The sequence below is a fragment of the Misgurnus anguillicaudatus genome, chromosome 25, assembly GCF_027580225.2.
Source record: "Misgurnus anguillicaudatus chromosome 25, ASM2758022v2, whole genome shotgun sequence".
Taxonomy (NCBI): domain Eukaryota; kingdom Metazoa; phylum Chordata; class Actinopteri; order Cypriniformes; family Cobitidae; genus Misgurnus; species Misgurnus anguillicaudatus.
In genome coordinates, this window is record NC_073361.2 from 25,537,391 (window position 1) to 25,557,556 (window position 20,166).

Consider the following 20,166-nt stretch of genomic DNA (forward strand, 5'->3'; position numbering starts at 1 on the left):
ATCACTGGAAAATCAAGAGCCCTTAGTAGGATGTATTGTAGGAAATCTTCTATATAATCATGATTTATGTGAACAAATCTTTATTTAGTATAAATATTTACAGTACATGAACAGATGAGTCATTTCAGATAGATGCTCAAAAATATCTCAGCAGCTGCATTTTTTTAAGTACTTTTTCCTCAAAAGTGTACTTGTATAAACAAACGCCTTCACATTGCCCTGTAATTACATGCTGTTTAATCTGAGAGAAGCAGAAACAGGTTTATTTTATAACTTGCAGCGCCATCTTCTGGCCATTGTAAATTCTGTGTTACGGAGCGTTGGATTGGACTGTTTGTGAATGACACGGGCAGCGCGCCAACCAGGAGGTGAGTAGCTCACAACGACCAATCAGGAATCAGCGCTAGACACACCCACAAACGCTGAACACTGGAAGTGGGTGATTTTGAATCAGGTATGTGCGTCCGATATCTTTATTATTTTATAACACTTAATTCATTTATTGTTAAAAAGTTTGTTAGGAGTTTATGTGTACCATATGTTTACGTACTCCTGTTTTATTTGAATTATGAGTGATTATCCTGTTCACGCGTTGCAGTAAGATGTTGATGTTATTGAGTTAGCGGGTTAGCTTCGAAACAAAAGCAGTGGCTTCCAAAACTTTATGTGTAATTACATTGCTTATATTCACACACTTGAACATACAAGTGCATTGCGACTTTTACAAACTTAAATATCACTGTAGTCTTTGATAAGGACAGGCTTTATGGTTTGTAGCGCGTTAGCGGTTGTCATTGTGTTACCACAATTTCCTTCCCCTAAGTACGTTAGACGTCTAGACTCAGTTCCGCCAGAGGCGCTAGTAACTATGAAAAGTAAAATGACCGGGTATGATATCATAAAAATAAAGGAAAACGCGTTGACTATGCTTAACCAACGCACTGTATTATACAGTCTGTATATAGTTGTGATATCACATTATAGATGTTTTTCATTATTGTTGTTGAATGGCTCACAACTGCGCGGAGAGGTTTGGCAACCAGGCAGGAATTCAAGGACCTGTAGCTAACAGTGTATAACGTTACATTAATTTTAACTTGCACAGTAACGTTAGCTCAGTGTACTAGTTGATACGTGTTAGATATAATATATTAACGAATATAATTTGCTTGACATTTATTTAACTTGTTATGAGAAATAAACTATTGCTGTAAAAAGGCTCCGTTGTTTTCTATCTGGAAGTCTACCGGAAGTTGCGTTTAGTCCACAAAAGCAATTTGTTTGTTTTGGCTGCTAAAAAACCAAAAAGTCATTAACATGTTTAAAGCACTATGAGGTTATTTTCAAATGCCCGATGTCCAATTAACACCATACTTTGTTTTGTATAAAACTGTATAATGTTATGCTCTGTTTTATATTCTTCTACTTAATAAATAAAATGTTTTGGCTGCTAACTTTGCATGGGTCAATAAACAATATTACATAAGAAATTGAAGTCTGACAAGCTTTCTGGTTTTAAGAGGATAAGATTAATTTATCATAGTTTATTATTAATTTTTTTAATACACAAAAAGCATTGTTTCCTACCTGGTAATTGATGTTTATGTATATGGAATTCAGCCAATAAAATAATAAAATCATTTGAAATTATATAATTTTTATGGCTATGAAACATCCCCAAAAATGTTGAACACATAATGTAGTTTAATGTTAATGTATTGTTGTAGTTTAAATAAAAACTTTCAGATTGATCATTTTCATACTGGATTTAATATAATAAACATGCATAACTAACTATACTATAAAAATTATTGATATTAAAAACTTAATAACTTATAAAAAACTATTACAACAAACAGAAAAGTTGTGGACATTAAATTAGAATTGAAGATCCTTACTCTCTGTGACTTTTACTTTATAACACAGCAAGCCTTTATTAATTTTAGCCTATTGAACTACAATGAAAACTGATGTTCCTGTGTGCTGTGGTCACCTTAAACCATGTTTACATTCATCCACATACAGCATGAAAGCAGAGAGCTACTGATGGACCTGACTGTTTAAATTTGTACAGATAATCATGGCTGAGATCGAGTCAGAGGTTGAAACGAAGAAAAGCAAAACGCTCATCATACGACATCTACCCAAAGAACTTAACAGAGATGAGAAGGAGGATCTCCTGAAGTATTTTGGTGCCTCCTCCGTCAGAGTGCAGTCAGACAAAGGACCCCTAGTAAGTCATGAGATCTGCGTGTAAAAAAGTTGTAAACTACTGTGGGTAAATTATGCACCGTTCTCTGAATAAAGGCATCAAATTATGTCATTCCTTGCAGAAACATACGGCATTCGCAAGTTTTAGCAGCGAAGCTTCAGCGTCAAAGGTAAAACAAAAATATCTGTGCATTTTTTCAAAGCAGTATTGTGTTAAGGAGCTGATTTTGACACATGGTCTTTCTTTTCCCATGCAGGCACTGAACAGACTTCATCAGCTGAAAATCCTCGGTCACACGCTTGTCGTTGAGTTTGCAAAGGATCAGGACAATGTCACTGTATTAAAAGACCCACCTGTTACTGACAGGTAGATAGCAAAAATCAATGATAATAGACTTTCAGCTATTCCTGTAGCAGACTCCACACTTTCTCCTTCCAGTATAAGCTGTCTGATCTTGGCTCTGATTGGCTAAACTGCCTAGCCTCAGTTCTGTTAGGATGTCTGTTAATTTTAATGTAGTGATATTGTTTCATTAGCTTTGTGGGCTATAATAGCCCATAAATGATTTATACTACAACTAACTTGATTTATTTAGGTCACCTAAACTATCATGAAGACAATTTTACAATGCTTTACTATATTTCAGATGCCTTTATTTATAGATTTGTGTCCCAGTCTGTGAAAACCCAGCTAAAGTCATTTTTTGTGATGTATACCATTTTGTGCATAACACCATCATACATAAGAATATTCTGTTAAAATATAAACTTGACATTTTTAATATTCAGCATTCCCACGGGTCCTTAAAATCCTTGAAAGTTTGTAAATCTGGGAGGGAAAACTCAAGGCCCTGGACAGGTTTTGAAAATATACATACATAGATACAGGTCATTAAAAGTGCTTGAATCTATTTTATGCAAGAAGTTTTCTGGAAAAAAAATCCATATTATTCCCTGTGTAGTGAATAATATCATACAAAGTCTAGACTTTTTAAGCACAAACTGCTCACTTTAAATGCTTATATCTTCTGTATGCGAATGTTGATTCATACCCAAAAGCCTTTTTGCATAGTTGTGTTTGGCACGTGAAAATGTCTCGGGTTACATATGTAACTGTTGTTCCCTGAGAAGGGAACGAGACGCTGCGTCTCCCTTGCCATACTTCCTGCGTCCCTGTAACGCCGTCTTTGGCAATATTTCAGACAGCGATATACTTCATGGCTCCAGCGGCACCCTGTCTTTGTCGTTAAGCCTCACCATTGCTTGAATTTGATATACACATTCAGACGCACTTACCCTTGGAGGCGTCCCCAAAGTGTGACTGCAGTGACGCAGCGCGAGTTCCCTCAAAAGGAAACCGTAACAATGTATCTTAAAAGGTAACACGATGTAATCTTGCTCTCAATTGAAATGTATCACCACATTTAGTCCTTGAATTTGAGGGGGATTTGCACCTGGAAAGTCCTTGAATTTAAAGTTAACTAAGGTGTGGGAACCCTGAATATTGAATGAGTAAGTCCATGTCAAAGACTTTAGCCTGGATATCACAGACAAGGGCTGCGTCCGAAAATGCATACTGTGACTGCTTTCGGCTACTATATAGTATGGAAGTAGGAGGTTTCGGACGCAGCCATGGTCAAATTTTATTGTTTTACCCTTGACTCAGATTCAGTCAAAAACATGATGGTGAAAATAAAGGATACTTTAGTGTACTAAAATTATACTTAAAAAGTGTACAGTTGTCTATTTGAATAAGTACCTTTATGTATAATAAGTCACATCATTTTTATTTTATGTTTCAGTGGAGCTGATACCCGAGCAGAAAAGGGAAAGGAAAAACAGCAACACAACGTGCCTCTGGTGGACAACAGCATTGCTCCAAGTCTGGGGTGGGTGTGCCCGTGCACCTTCTTTGTGCGTCTCTGTCATCGCTCACATTGCCACCGTGTTTATGATGTCACTGGAGATTTAAGACAGGCTAAAGCTATCTGTTGACATCCAGCACCCTGTGTCAGTAGTTCAGGCCCTGGTGGTAACCCTGTAGGATGTGCCCACATCAATAAAAAAGTAGGAGAAAGAAAGTTGGAGAGTGGCTGTCACCATCCTTCTCATCTCCAATTACAGAACCATGTCTCCAAGTGTCTGTTCTGCCCTGACAGGCCGTCTGTTCTTGCCATGTGGTGGCAGCAGGTGGCCTTTGATAAAGAGACCGTGGGCTAAGATATAATTTTGCACGAGGAGCCCGCACCTCACCTTCACTTAACAAGCAGAGCCGTGACAGATTTTTATCTATTTAATTCGGCTCAAAGCGCCTCGTGCTCAGACCGGGGGCGTGTTTTTCTAAAATGTGACACTCGATATAAGGTACAGATGGATGACAGTACTTGCAGAAAAGTGCATGGTATGTGCTTGAGTTTAATATGTTAAATGTTAATGTGATTCATTGTAAAGGTGGATATAAGTGTAAACAAGTTTATAAAAAAAGTTGCATTTTTATGATATATTTTGGTAAATTTCACCGTTTATCGACATATTTTTAGTCTGCTAGTTAAAGGAGTATTCCATTTACTTTAAAGAAAAATCCAGATAATTTACTCACCATCATGTCATCCAAAATGTTGATGTCTTTCTTTGTTCAGTTGAGAAGAAATTATGTTTTTTGAGGAAAACATTGCAGGATTTTTCTAATTTTAATGGACTTTAATAGACACCAACAATTAATACTTAACTCAACACTTAACAGTTTTTTTAACAGAGTTTCAAAGGACTATAAACAATCCCAAACGAGGCATAAGGGTCTTATCTAGCAAAACGATTGTCATTTTTGACAGTAAAAATAAGAAATATACACTTTTAAAGCACAACTTCTTGTCTAGATTCGGTCGTGATGCTCTAGCGTGACCCGACGCAATACCTCATGACGTCAAGAGGTCACAGAGGACGAACGCGAAACTCCGCCCCAGTGTTTACATGTGTTGAGAAAGAGGACCGTTCCTACGTTGTTGTATGTCAACTGATACTAATTAATGTCTTTGTGGCAGTTTATTGTTTACAATGCTCCGCAAATGTGCATTTTATATATGTAACACGTGACCTCCCTACGTCACTACAGATTTACGTTAGGTCGCGCTGGACCGGACCTAGACGAAAAGTTGTGGTTTAAAAGAGCATTTTTTTTTCTTGTCAAAAATGACAATCGTTTCGCTAGATAAGACCCTCATGCCTCGTTTGGGATCGTTTATAGTCCTTTGAAACTCCGTTGAAAAAAACTGTTAAGTGTTGAGTTAAGTATTAATTGTTGGTGTCTATTAAAGTCCATTAAAATGAGAAAAATCCTGCAATGTTTTCCACAAAAAACATAATTTCTTCTCGACTGAACAAAGAATGACATCAACATTTTGGATGACATGGTGGTGAGTAAATTATCTGGATTTTTCTTTTAAGAAAATGGAATATTCCTTTAAATTAAGTTTAACAAAGTGTTAATTATAATTATAATTATTATTATATATTTTTAGCATTCTTTTATATTAATAAAATATAATATATATATTATATTATTAATTATATATTATATATATATATATATATATTATATTATTAATATAAAAGAAAGCTAAAAAATATAATAATAATTATATATATATATATATATATATATATATATATATATATATATATATATATATATATATATATATATATATATAAATAATAAAATATAAAGGAATGCTAAAATAAATATTTATAACATTGCTTATTTTGGGTAGCTGCTCTGCTCCATCTTTCTGAAACCAGGTGTCACCATTGTCCCTCGCTGACAAATTTATATTTCACTATTATTTTGATGCATTTCGTCACGCGTAGCATGTCTGGAAATGTTTCTTCCTTTATTCGTCTCCAATCCGAGGGTTACAACTGCAATTTTTACAAGTGCTTGTTTTTTTCTGGTTCTCCCACAGGTTGAAATTTCAAAGAAATCCGACGCTGAAATATTTTTACCCTCCTCCTTCAAGTGGGATTTTGACAAACATTGCACACACGCTTCTCAGTGTGCCCAAGTTCTACGTTCAAGTGAGCAGAGGCTACAAATATCTTTTTTTTTTTGCTATTTTATTTATCGCTTCATGTTTTGAATGTGTAAACAAGCATGTCAGTGTGGTTACCTCTTATGAATCTGTATCTCTCTCCCTCCTTCTATCTCTTTTTTGCTAACATTATAATGCATTCAGTGTTTGTTTTTAGGTAATCTCAGATTCCAGAAATACATTTTGGAAAAACGAAAAAAATAAATTAAAAGATTTGCTCTCACTAATGTGATTTTTGAATCAAGTCCAGTCTTTAAACCATCAAGCCACAATATTATTCTGATGGTATTAATATCGTGTTCATGTGGGAGGGATGAGTGATGTATTTAACATCATCCCTCAAGCTATTGAGAGGATGAGAAGGGTGTCATACCCTGAAAAGTCTTTTGGTGGCAGTAGATTTCTAACAAAGGCTGTTTTTTTTTACCACCGTACTATTAAATCAGCTCACAGCTCAGTTTTGGAGCCATCAGTGAACCTAAATATAATCCTATGCTGCAATCTGGGTTACATATGGAGACAGGGTCACAATTAATGTTTGTGGCTAAGAAATTCGCAGTACCAGCTGTGTAGAAACAACACACAGACATACCTTCTTTTCTTCACATTATAAACACATATTTCACCACAGGTTCTTCACCTGATGAATAAAATGAACCTCCCTTCACCATTTGGTCCAGTGACTGCTCCTCCTCCAATGGTAAGCTTCTTATATACGTTTTTTAATTGAAATTGAGTCATTTAGATTTTCACAGGGACGTCAAATTCAATACAACCAACAACTGAGATGGAAGATTCAGCGATACTAAAAAAAGCTACGTTTTAATAGATGAATGCACAACGTGAATCACATCTGAATTAAAGGTCGACCTCAGCCGTAATGCTTTGCTTTTTACAGAGCCTCATCGATAAAAGCGCTCTGTTGATATTGATGAACTGGAGGCTTGTTCAGGGTAGCGCTGGGTCCGCTGAGAAAGAATAACCCACTCATTTGTGCCTTTTCAGTTTGAGTTGCCCCCAGGTCCTTTGCCGCCCATGCCCCCACCCTACCCTCCAGAGAACCCCCCGCTTCCAGAGGAGGGGGCGTCGGGTAGTGACGAATCTGAGTATGAGAGCGGAGATGATGAAGACAAAGAAAGGTAGCAAAAAATTTTTTTTTGTTATTTTTCTTTGATTACTCAAACATTTAGCTTCTAATTTTTTTTTACTTTTGTTTCTCAAAGGATGATCAGACTGATGGGTCTTGTTAACCAGCCATGCAAAAGACAGCTGCGAGCAAAGGCTTCTTCTAAGAGGAAGAAACCTAGACTTAAGGATCTCCTGTTTGTTCCCAAACCTGATATTCATGGGTAAACCGAAAGCATTAATTCTGTTAAACTAAACTGCACTTTATTTCATAGACTACGTTTATTTACCTGAGAAAGCAATACAAATAAAACGTTTGAAATATGCACTTTTGAGATATTGCTGATGTTGAAGACAATGTTGTATCTATTAGCGCCTCAGGCCCAGTCTTGCAGCCAGAAGACGTGTTCGAACAACCTCAATCACTAGGACAGAAAAAGATTGAGTTTCATATATCAGCGGAGGGGTCCTCCATCCTCGAGGGGCCCGAACAGGATCAGGAGCCGCATTTCACAGATGCAGAAGGTAAGGCTGCGTGTTTTTTGTTGCCCTGCCACTCCTTCTATCCTATCATCCATTTATCTATCCACCCAATCACTGAACGTGCCCCTGAGTTCACCCATCCATTTTGAGCGGACCTGCTCAATTAACACGGCGATTAGCCCTGAGAATAGTGACTCTGCTGGAGAGAAGATTTAATGTATTGGGCTGTCATCAGGCCAAGATGCCTCGCCGTAAGGGGCTAAGACCCTTTTTTGCTTCAAGATAACCCTTGAAGTTTGAGTTTATTTGGGAAGCAGAGAATAAAGGAACGTAGTGGCCTTTTATATGACAAAGTTTTCGAAAACGTTGAAATACAGGACATGTTTTTGTTTGTTTACACAAAAATGGGGTTTGGGGGATTTTAAAGGTCCTGTTTTTCCTGTGTTTTCAAAGCTTTGATTGTGTTTACGGTTCGCAATATAACGTGTTCATGTTTTGTGTGTAAAAAAGCAGTATTTTTCACACAATTTACTTATCTGTCTATTAGGGCTGTCAAAATTAGCGCGTTAATAACGCGTTAACGCAAATTCATTTTAACGCCGCTAATTTTATTAACGGCGATTAACGCAACGCGCAATTTCTGTTTGACCCTGCTTGGTCCCGCCCATAGTTGAAATAACAGAGACGCAAACAAATGGGATCCTGTCCAAATGATTCAAAGGTTTTCATAGAAATAAGACCATTAACCAAATCGTCTAGCAAATCCAATGCTCCAAATGCTCGTTGGACATCTGAAATGATCTTTATTTATACGTCTGAGGTGTAACGTTACCGTCCTCCTAATGCTTAATCTACAAAGATGCGTCTCAATTCATTTTGGTTTCGCTTTTATGCATGACTTAAAAATAGACTGCAGGACTTGCTTGATGTTAAAAGAGTCATTAAGAGAGATAAAGTTCGGTACCTGATTATTGTTAAAGAGTTATTAAGAGCGACAAGACTCAAAAGCGATCTCCTCATGCTGACTGACTGACATCTGAAGCGCGTGCACACAGACGCGCAAGTGCGCGACCCGGATATATAGACATCTACACAAAATTAAAGTTTTACAAATATCTGTTTTGATAAGAATTCACGCAGGTATGATCTATAATCTGTTATGTCAAATGTTTGGTTAACTGTTGGGTAAAAATTAAAAAATAAAAATAAACCCCTTAGATGAGAGAGGCATGGAGCAGGGACCCCCTGATACTAAATGTGTAAAACTGATATATTTAAGTAATCAGTGAGGTACGAGAGGCTGCCTTTACAACGCAAAGTGGAGTAAAGTACAACTATTGACCAATCAGAATCAAGGACTGGAACTGTTTTATAAATAGAAACAAACCATATTGTCACACAGCCATACTATATTAAGACAGTACATTGGCACTATTATGCTCTTGTTGTACATGCTTAATTTTTTTGTTAATGTAGATTTAGTTTTTATATGAATATAATAATAATAATATTAATAATAATAATAATATAATATGAATATAATAAAAAATAATATAATATTATTTTAAGGTATTTGCAGTGTAATAGATTTTTATTTTACTGTGAATTTACCTGAACCTGGACTTTCAGTTTATAAAGATGACTGATCATGGTGAATGGCACAAAGAGACTCTCTATTCTGGTGGGGATAAAGGTTGTGCTACTTTATAATTCAGAGGTTTGTTGCCTTTCTCGTCACAAGTTTGAGTAACGCAGGTTTATTTTCTGCATAGCTTCATATCAGACTCAGGAGAAAACATGCATTGAGTCCGCGCGCATCTCTTTGGGGCACCATCACTGTGCGCGTTTCATACATTTTTAAATGCGAGCGATAGTTTTGTCAAAGTTTATAATGCAGACGCGGTCTGGCGTCATTTGCCTGTTGAGTTAGCGCTTTAAATCTGAACCGCGTGAAACAGCCGTCCAAGTTCAGAAATATAACTTAGATGAGACAATGTCACACACTGATCCTAAAATAACTTTCTGAAAGAAAGACAAACATGCCTATAAGATTTACCTGTTTTATGATGCGTTTTCTGTCGCTACTGCTGCTTCCTGAGTGTACATTAATCTTCAGATATTTTATTTTGGTCCGCTTGTAAAATGAATGCGCTCCTTCGCGGCCACGCACGTGCACAACTTAAAGGGGACATGTAACGTTTTTTTGTACATATATTTTACGTTTTTAGCAAAAAATAGCTTGCGGTTAAACATCATTTGGCGGACCCCCTGCAGTTCCGTCGGGGGCCGCGGACCCCCGGTTGAAGACCCATGACTTCGATTTTAAGCAGTCTGTCACAATGTCAATCAAACAAAAGAAAAAAAGTTAAACATATATTGATGATGTTTTTGCTTTGTGTGTGCTAAATCTTATAGTTTTACCAGTGATTTTAAGGTATTGATGTGGAAATTTTTATGTATAGATGTGGTAATTTTTCTGGTAATTTAACTTTGCTGACTCTTTCAATTTCAAACAGGTGTAGTTCTGTCATATTTTGTTATATTCCACCAAATCATGCATTGTTCTATGTTTTAATAGAGAATGTCAAAATATTAACAACTGAAGAGTTTCGTTGCAAAATGAGATAACCACCATTTTTTTAATTGTTCAGAAATCTTGTTTTTTGGTTGTGCATTCCAATTAATTTCAATTCAACTGCAGTTGGTTTGTTTTGATTTAAACATTCATAACTTAAAAAATACAGCTAAGTAGCACCATAAAAAAATAAATAACATGATAACATAATAATAAACATGTTTTGACAAAAATGTTAAAAAATGGATTTATCTCGTTTTGCAACGAAACTCTTCAACTATTTTTTGGAAGATTTGCTAATTCCGACTCAATTTGCCAGCACATGTCACAAATGATGCAGCATCAAACAAAAATGGAGAAAGAAAATTATTCTGAAAGGAAAATTCATATACAAAACAATGGCTTGATGGTTCTGTTAAAAATGTAAACAGGCTGTTGTTAACATACATTTGCATAAAGCATATAGATATGTATATATGATTAGAGTATTAAAAACCTGAAAAGTATTAAATTGGGGTAAATTTAGAACGGATAAAAATGTGCGATTAATTTGCGATTAATCGCGAGTTAACTCATGAAATCATGCGATTAATCTAGATTAATTTTTTTAATCTATTGACAGCCCTACTGTCTATACAATGATTCACCATAATTTACAAATAAATTAGTTAAAAATCAGACATTGTGATTTTCTGGATTTTTTTCTCATTTTGTCTCTCATAGTTGAAGTGTAACTATAATGAAAATGACTCTCTCATCTTTTTAAGTGGGAGAACTTGCACAATTGGCGGCTGACTAAATATTTTTTGCTCCACTGTAAATAAAATTGCATGATGCCTTCGCCATCATGATTGTTTGTATTAGGGGTGTAATGGTTCAAATTGCTTACGGTTCGGTGCATATCACGGTTTCGTTACACTTTGATCACAACACGCTTCTTTACAAAAATTAAAACCTAAGCCATTTTTAACCTCTTCCAAAATCAAAATTTTCACTTACGAGCACTTGTATTATTATACTGCATGTACCAACTTTACTGTGCACTTAAAAATTTACATAAAATAGCTTGCACTGGATTACTTTTTAAATTCTATGCCACTATATTCAAGTTTTTTCGCAAGAAGATCAGTTTGTTAACATTTAAACACAGAAGGCAATGTGTCACCTGCGATCGCGTGCTATCAACAACACCCTGGTGATGACGGCACAATAAGGGACTCGTCATATTAGATGAATTGCCTTGAGCATACGGCATTCGCGAATTTTACAGTTTTGTCCACATTTTCTTGAGCATCGCTGCTGCAGTAGACTTGAATGAAGCTGGCGTGGCCTCTATTAGCGGCTTTTCTCCTTTGCTTGCCACGCTTAATGGTCTGCAACACACACACCTCAACACGTGAGGAGGAACTGTGAGGTTGGCAACAGATTTGATTGGACAGGTTCTCTCACGTAAAAACACGCAGACCTTATTCAAAACCACACATTAGCGGTTTTATGCGTTGTTTTTTTCACAAAACTATATTGGAGATGCGTGGTTGAATCAAACACGGTGCGTCCCAAACCGTGGGAGGATAACGGGACGATACGATTCTTTACCAAGAACCGTTACACCCCTAGTTTGTATTTATTGCTTTGTAAAAGAATGTGTATGCGAACAGGCATGCAGTGTTTCTGTACAAAGTAACATCGCCATCTACTGGTCTGGCACGCATAATACACAGATTAGTCTTTTTTTATGGATTGTGTATAAAGGGATCACTTTGACAATGTAAAACTTTTTTAAACGTGCCCTTAGTGTCTGCACTATAAAACTGTGTTCATGTAGCTTAATTGATGATATAAATGTATAGCTTGAATGTACTGTAAGTCCCTTTGGATAAAAGCATCTGACATGCGCAAATATAAAATGCATACATTATAAAACAAAACAGATGCACATGACTCACTGAAGGTGTTGCCCTTTATTGGCTCAAATTAAAAATCACCCACCTTTTGTTTACCTTATCTTTTCTGTTTGTTGTTCATAAATGTCTACAAAAAAGCGGTTATGAAAAAGCTTTCAGAGTCAGAAACAAACAGCTTTTCGAAACAACAGGCTTAAGGCGGGTAGTTTGTTTCAGTATGCTTGCTTTCAAATAATAAACAATACGTTTAAATGACGTGACATCAAATGAAATGCACTTCTTTGAGCGGAACTTATCTGAAATGACTTCCTGCTCTAGTACACATTGAGAACTAGATCTGTCAGACAAGTTTCCAGAGGATTTGTGTAGCCTCGCTGCCTCCCGTAATTCCTCGTACGCGTTTGCTTACGGCTTACTGCCAAGCGGCAGGTGACATCTCCAACTGTGCGATGAAAGAACCTGAAAGGATGCCCCGTGGAGCATGACCCTACGCAAACACGCTGGTGTAAACCTAAGAGATTAATACACTCGCCTGGTTTTCTCTGTATCTGGTATTTCATTTTGCATGCACTTTAATAAGGATTGCGATTGGAATTGTAATCGATTTACGTTTTCATTTGCAAAATAATTTAGTTTTTTTTTAATAGTCAAGGCTTCTCGTTTTGATTTGTGCACACATCTGCTTCACTTTTCATTGTTGTAATGTGCGACAGGCAACACAGCAATCCTATTTGAGATGGATTGAAATGAAGTGACAGTTCGAATCCCGTTCTAATCATGTTTACGCGACTTATTTTCAGACACGGCTAAGACGGAGTCTCCCGTCCAGGAAGCTACAGAAGGGTTCGGAAAGATCTACCCAAGCGCTCAGGTCCCCAGACAAGAGGAAGATATGGATGAAGATGAAGACATACCATCCGAGTTCATCTCCAGGAGAGAGCTAGAGAGAGGCAGACTCTCTCGAGATGGTGAAAGATTCTTCAGTCGTGCACACGTTCACATGCTCTTCTTTGTAGATGTACAGATCAAACAGAATAGATTAGCTCTGCTAAAAGATCTGCCTTTGAGCGTTCGGATCTTTAGAGGAAATTAATATTTGATTTGAAGTGCACCAGACAGACGTCATATGCTTTTTAGACATTTTTCTGTGGTTACATAAATATTTAGTTAACGCAGTCATTCACTGACATATGTTACTTATCTTATTTGGTTTTCTGTATTTATTATTTGAAAGTATGTGGTTTATATACTTTTATATATTAATTTGTGTTTATTGTTTTTACAGAGATAAAAAAATTGTCTGTGTTTAAGAAGTACGAACCCGGAGAACCAACCAGCAGACTTTACGTGAAAAATATTGCAAAGCAAGTAGAAGAAAAAGTAAGTGCCTGGTTTATATAGACAAATAAAACATTATTAAATAGATTATAGTTGTGCTAGACCGATATGGGTTTGTAATGGCTGTTTTGATACTGATATCTAGAGAACAGAGTGTCTAATTTTCTGAAAATTCGCATTTTTAAAAAATTTATTTGAAAGGGGACCATGTACAATTTTAACTTAAATGTTTCCATTTCATGCATTGTACAAAATTTAGCCAAAGGCTAATTTTCATCCGCAGTCCCTTGGCAGGTCATACACATTAGTACACATAAAAACTACAAATAAAAACAAATAACAACACTTACGTAAAACATTAATACGTATACATGTCCTGTCAGATCCAAGAGAAAAAAAAAACAGTAGAAATAATTGAATTAGTAAATTGACAATGCAGCCAATGGCAACACAGCAATTTCGCATTAACTCCCATATATCGCAAAAAAGTTTTTACACTTGAGTTAGGTGATTTTTCAGGCACTTCAAACTAGGAATATACTGCAAAACGGCAATGGAAACAGTTTTTTTCACATTTACAGGTTGTAAAAGTGCATAAAAGTGTCGTAATCATTATTTAAAGGAAAACACCACCGTTTATCAATATTTTACTTATGTTACCTCAGTTTAGACAAATTAATACATACCGATCTTTTTTCAATGCATGCACTTAATCTTTGTATAGTGCGTTGTGAATGTGTTAGCATTTAGCCTAGCCCCATTCATTCCTTAGGATCCAAACAGGGATGAATTAAGAAGCCACCAAACACTTCCATGTTTTCCCTATATTTTGACCTCGGCACGCAGTAACATCATCACTCCTGACTACACCCCTTCTCGCTCAAACTTCCGTCAATATTACTGCACCCGAGGTCGAAGTCCTGCAAACTAAGTGCTATTCCTTCATACAATATAGTTCTCATTTTTATCCGCTTAGAAAATCGCCACATTTTATTTTGTGCCACCATACTTACTTGTGTAACAGTCTTTAAATATGCCATGGTTTTTGGAATGACTTATTGTAAGAGAACAAAATTACTTTTTTAGTCGCATGACATCGGTTAATGGAAAGTCATTATTTCGCAATCGTTTTTTGGTCTACATTTAGAAAATAACGCTAAAGTTATGCGCAAATCTTTAATGTAAACACAGCTACTGTTGTTGACTGCTGATGATGACGATTTTAGAAGTTTATGTTTTTTTATTTGGTTAGGCCTTTGAGAAATGGGCAGCATAATTTAGTTAAGTAGAACTTGGATCCGCATCCATTGTTGGTCCTGAAACAACATTCAATGTCAAAAAAGCCATAAAGAAGCAGTTTAATTAGTTTTTTACAGTATATTCAAAATGTGCAATGTATGATGTACTGCCGTAAATTCATTAGAATATCTAACCATTGTATTTAGGGATGCACCAATACAATATTGTGCTGATACAGATTACTTAGAATGACATCTACCAATACAGATAGATGAAGAAATATGTTCTTACTATTTCTTGTTTTAAATTATTACCGTATTTTCCCGAGTATAAGTCGCATCAGTCAAAAATGCATTTTGAAGAGGAAAAAAACATATTTAAGTCGCAATGGACTATACGTCGCGTTTATTTAGAAAATGATTTCACAAAATCCAAGCCGAAGAACAGACATTTATTCTCGAAAGGCAAGTCATTCAACTAAACAATAGCACAGAACAGCAGGCTGAATAGGTGTCTGTACATTAGGGATGTAATGATGCACGTTTTCTCAATGAATGAATTTTAATGAATTACGGTTGAAGTCCCGGCACATCCCAAAGCCAGGGGGCGCTCTCATGCAGCAAATTCCTTTGTGCCACAGAAGTAGTAGTATTACGAACGCTATTCCAGGAAATGTCTATATATGTCTATATCGCTGTTCTTCAAATTGTTTCAGGTATTTTCATGATTATAAAGAATATTTTGAATGATTTTGTTTAATGAGTGTTGCTTTTTTAAATGCACGTTATAAACGACTTCCTACTGACCAAATGCCGTAGTACACGCACAAGCTGTGCTTGAAACAAAGAATAGTAGCCTTGCGATTCAGAATCGATTTCAGACTGGCTGAATTGGCTAAATTAACACGACAAGGCAAATCAAGTTCAAAAAGGTCCCAAAGTGAATTCACTGAATTCATTGAATAACATAAATACAGGAGAAGTATAGAGCGGACTCTCGCGGCTGTAGACGGTAATGATTTCTCTTGGTTAATATGAAATAATTTTTACGTATAAGTCGCACCTGAATATAAGTTCCAGGACCCGCCAAACTATGAAAAAAGTGCGACTTATAGTCCGGAAAATACGATATTTCATCATAGCAGTGCAGAGCGTACAAACTGCAACTCTGTTGTCATTGTGACTGAATTCAAAATATTCACACAGCATGAGCTCTGATGCGTTTTTATTGCCAGCATATAATCTGCCTTTATCATCGGCTGTTTTAAACATTTATCCGATGACGGATAATGAGACACTGAATTAAGACCAATATATTGGTGCATCCCTAATTGTATTACTGTGTTGACTATAATAGTTGGAAGGTTCTTTACACGCATCATCTACATAACTCTCAATCCTTTCCACAGGATCTGAAGTTCATCTACGGACGGTATATCGACATCTCCTCAGAGGAGCAGAGAAACATGTAAGCATCTCGGCCTAAGGCCCTCGTCTACACCTCTAGGGCTGATCAAAATCAAAGCCAATAAAAAGCAAACACTACTCCCATGTATCTTGGGAACAATGAATGAAAGAGTTCTTCATGAACACGTGCTGATGTGTGTGTTTGGTCCCGCCAGGTTCGATATTGTGTTGATGAGAGAGGGGCGGATGAAAGGCCAGGCTTTCGTCGGCCTGCCAAACGAGAAGAGTGCAGAGAAAGCCTTGAAGGAAACCAATGGATATGTTCTCCATGACAAACCTTTAGTAGTGGTATCCTTTATTTGGGTGGTTATTTTTAGCATTACCTCACAGGTAGACTGCATGTATATACTGTATGTAAAATTTAGGCTGTTAATAGAATAGAAAGTTGTGGCAGGCAAATCTAAACCCTGTCCTGGAAACTGACCCTTTGAGTGAATTTTTTTACAAAAGATCATCATTTTTGCATCAATCATAAAAATGTAAAGAACATTTTGTAAAAATATATAGATATAACCTAATATTATTTTATTTAACATTGACTAAGGTCATGTCAAATATTGAAATCAAACGTTGATGCTCCAAAGACTTGAGACTTGATTTCACAGACAGGGCCACAAATAACTACAAATCAAAACACTATAAATGTTGTATATGATATTTATATGTTTAAGGTTTTGTTAGACCTAGTATTTGTTAAATCACCTGTCGAATCAAATTGCTTGTTACCACCTTAATACAACCTCCAGCAATTTGCCCGATCTGCAAAGCCTAAACCGGAATCTGCCAATCCAACAAAAGGAGGAAAAAAATCCTAAACTGGTGGGAAAGAGGACACATTCAGGTGCTTATGTGTTTTTTTAAACTGTATCTGTATCTTTAAGTAGGGTGAGTAAAAGGCTTTGACAACATGTTGAAAACGTGGAAGTCTTGGTTATTTTATCCTAAACTTAACCCAAGATTTCTGTTTGTTTAAGATATCGATGTTGCATCATAGTACCTCAGTCATGAGTCTACAGGAAGTCCAACTTTACATCATATCCTTTAAAATATCCTTTGCAGATGTTGTGCGCAAGTTTAAATTATACGCATGGATAAAAGGGTATAGGAAAATGTTATCTTTAAAGTGACACTCCCCTTTTTTTTGAAAATATACTCATTTTCCAGCTCCCCTAGAGTTAAACATTTGATTTTTACCGTTTTGGAGTCCATTCAGCCGATCTCAGGGTCTGGCGCTACCACTTTTTGGCATGGCTTGGCACGGTCCATTGAGTCTGATTGGACCATTGGCATCGCGCTAAAAAGATAACCTAAGAGTTTCGATGTTTTTCCTGTTTGAAACTTGACTCTTCTGTGGCTTTATCGTGTGCTACGACCGACGGAAAATTTAAAGTTGCGATTTTCTGGGCAGATATGGCTGGAAACTGCTCTCATTCTGGCGTAGTGGTCAGGGACTTTGCTGCTGTGGCATGGCTGCCGAATGCGTAGTGATGTTGCGCAGTGCCCGAAAATAGTCCCCTGACATTGAAAGTTACTAAGGGGACTGTTTTTGGCTGCTGCGTGGTGTCATTGCACCTCCTGCGGCCATGTTGCGGCGGCGGGGTCCTTGATTGTTGCGCCAGAGTGAGAGTATAGTTCCTAATCATATCTGCCTAGAGAATCACAACTTTGGATTTTCTGTTGGTCTTGGTGCACGGTGTGGCTGCGGAGGAGTCAAGTTTTAAATAAATTTTAAATAACTCTTTGGTTGTTTTTTGGCGGGATGCTGGTGGTCTGGTCGGGTTCGGTGGATTGTGCTAGGCTATGCTGAGGGGGGTGGTGCCGGACCCGGAGATCGGCTGAATGGATTCAAAAAATATAAAATTCCAGGTGTTTAACTCTGGGGGAGCTGGAAAATTAGCCTATATTCAAAAAAAGTGGAGTGTCCCTTTAATACAGATAGCAATAACTACATATATATTTCTTCTAAATGCCGATGTATTCTTGCTCACTACTGTTTTTTTAACATAAAATAATATTAATTTACACATGAAATTTATTATTAATATTTTCTTTTTCCCTCACAGATTGTATTGCGGAATGCTGCTGTTGATTCCTGTTGGGCCAAATTTTTTCTTTTTTTATATTTTTGCAATAAAATATAAATACAATATGCTTGTTTCTTTGGTCTCTAACCTTTATTGAAACTGCCAGACAGTTTTGAGACCTCACAACAATATTGCCTATGTAAATACTTATTTTATTTTTAATATCATTGTATTAATGTGGGTTGTTTGTGTGCGCTGGATAAAAAAAGGTCGGTCCTGTTATTTAATAGTAATGGTACCAGTATTGTTGGATTTGTCTTTGATGTGAAGGAGAATAAATTCAGAAATAACTATCAGTCTGTTGAGTCGTCTTCCAGTGGCACAGGCAACAGATGGTGCTGTCTATACAGCAGAGAACATAAACAAACAAAATAATACACCACCGCCAATGCCTCAAAGATTAGCTGTTATTTGTTTGCTGGCCATCAGATTATTCCCTTGACTAGTTGGTGATTTGAAATAGGACGTTTTGAAATTGTGAAATTTGCTTTAGATTGTGTAATAATATTTAATAATAGCCTACATACTTTTAAGTATGGAGGACTACAAGAGTCATGCAAAATGTAATAATGAACTTCAATATTTAATAACTACCTGGACAATAAAAATAGCAATTAATACATTTGTTTAAAAATTCATTAATCAATCTATAAATAAATAGACAAAGTTACAAAAAAAATCATTATGTAACATTTTATTATGCAATAAAAAATGAGATTATAAAAATAATGTAGAAATGAAATATGAATCCATTAATAAATAGTTCAAAGTAATATAACAATTTACAAAAACAACATAAAACACTCAATAAGTTTGTCATTTTAAATTGCATTTACAAATTTTTAATTAAATAATGGAATTTCAAAAATGTATTTCAAAAAGTGATTTTAAAAAGAGAAATAAAGAACTGGACTTATAAATTGAACTACAAATACAGGTTTCATTTTAGCCTCTCTATTTAGCTTTTCCGTGACTCTTTGGGTCTTCATCCGAGATCTATAAATCTGCGCATGACGTACAATCAGAGCCAATCAGTGAGCTTGTTACATCCACCTGGCCATAGCTAATTTGCATTTCTCAATAGAACATTTGCAAGGACCTAAAGAGTCACGGGAAAGCTAAATAGAGAGGCTAAAACGAAAAGCAAATCGAATAACGAAAAGTATAAGGAGAATCATCGGGAAATGAAAACAGAAATGTTAAACGGAAATGCCCTTTTAAATGCAAGTTAAACCTGTATTTGTAGTTTAATTTATAAATCCAGTTCTTTATTTCTCTTTTTAAATCGCTTTTTGAAATACATTTTGAAATTCCATTATTTAATTAAGAATTTGTAAATGCAATTTAAAATGACGAACTTATTGAATGTTTTATGTTGTTTTTGTAAATTGTTATATTACTTTGAACTATTTATTAATGGATTAATATTTCATTTGTACGTTATTGTTATAATCTCACTTTTTAATGCCTAATAAAATGTTACATAATGATTTTTTGTAACTTTGTCTATTTATAGATTAATTAATGAATTTTTAAACACATGTATTAATTGCTATTTTTATTGTCCAGGTAGTTATTAAATATTGAAGTTCTTTATTACATTTTGCATGACTCTTGTGGTCCTCCATATTTAAGTAGCATAAAAACAATATG

At 35.9% G+C, this 20,166-nt stretch overlaps 1 protein-coding gene across 3 annotated transcripts; it reads left to right on the forward strand.

Moving 5' to 3' along the window:
• Nucleotides 1-304: 304 nt before the first annotated feature.
• On the forward strand, nucleotides 305-18,809 carry rnpc3 (RNA-binding region (RNP1, RRM) containing 3). Of its 3 annotated transcripts, none has more exons than XM_055182758.2 (16): nucleotides 305-454; nucleotides 2,075-2,233; nucleotides 2,334-2,381; nucleotides 2,469-2,578; nucleotides 4,014-4,100; nucleotides 6,174-6,285; nucleotides 6,931-6,999; nucleotides 7,305-7,438; nucleotides 7,523-7,648; nucleotides 7,798-7,949; nucleotides 13,187-13,354; nucleotides 13,672-13,766; nucleotides 16,372-16,430; nucleotides 16,585-16,717; nucleotides 17,176-17,270; nucleotides 18,493-18,809. In XM_055182758.2, exons 2-15 carry the CDS (start codon nucleotides 2,081-2,083, stop codon nucleotides 17,242-17,244), a joined length of 1,515 nt encoding a protein of 504 aa, XP_055038733.2. In that variant the 5' UTR covers nucleotides 305-454; nucleotides 2,075-2,080; the 3' UTR covers nucleotides 17,245-17,270; nucleotides 18,493-18,809. The 3 variants fall into 3 exon arrangements, with proteins under 3 accessions (XP_055038733.2, XP_055038732.2, XP_055038735.2); XM_055182757.2 differs by lacking the exon at nucleotides 18,493-18,809 and adding an exon at nucleotides 17,404-17,681; XM_055182760.2 differs by lacking the exons at nucleotides 305-454; nucleotides 18,493-18,809 and adding an exon at nucleotides 17,404-17,683 and having other exon boundaries at nucleotides 2,050-2,233.
• Nucleotides 18,810-20,166: the final 1,357 nt, after the last annotated feature.

What these genes read in the sequence shown, in the direction of transcription:
- rnpc3 (XM_055182758.2), top strand. Translation starts at nt 2,081, where the DNA reads ATGGCTGAGATCGAGTCAGAGGTTGAAACGAAGAAAAGCAAAACGCTC. An exon ending in TGCCCAAGTTCTACGTTCAA is followed by an intron (nt 6,286 to 6,930) that starts GTGAGCAGAGGC and finishes ATTTCACCACAG; the next exon opens with GTTCTTCACCTGATGAATAA. An exon ending in GCATTTCACAGATGCAGAAG is followed by an intron (nt 7,950 to 13,186) that starts GTAAGGCTGCGT and finishes ACTTATTTTCAG; the next exon opens with ACACGGCTAAGACGGAGTCT.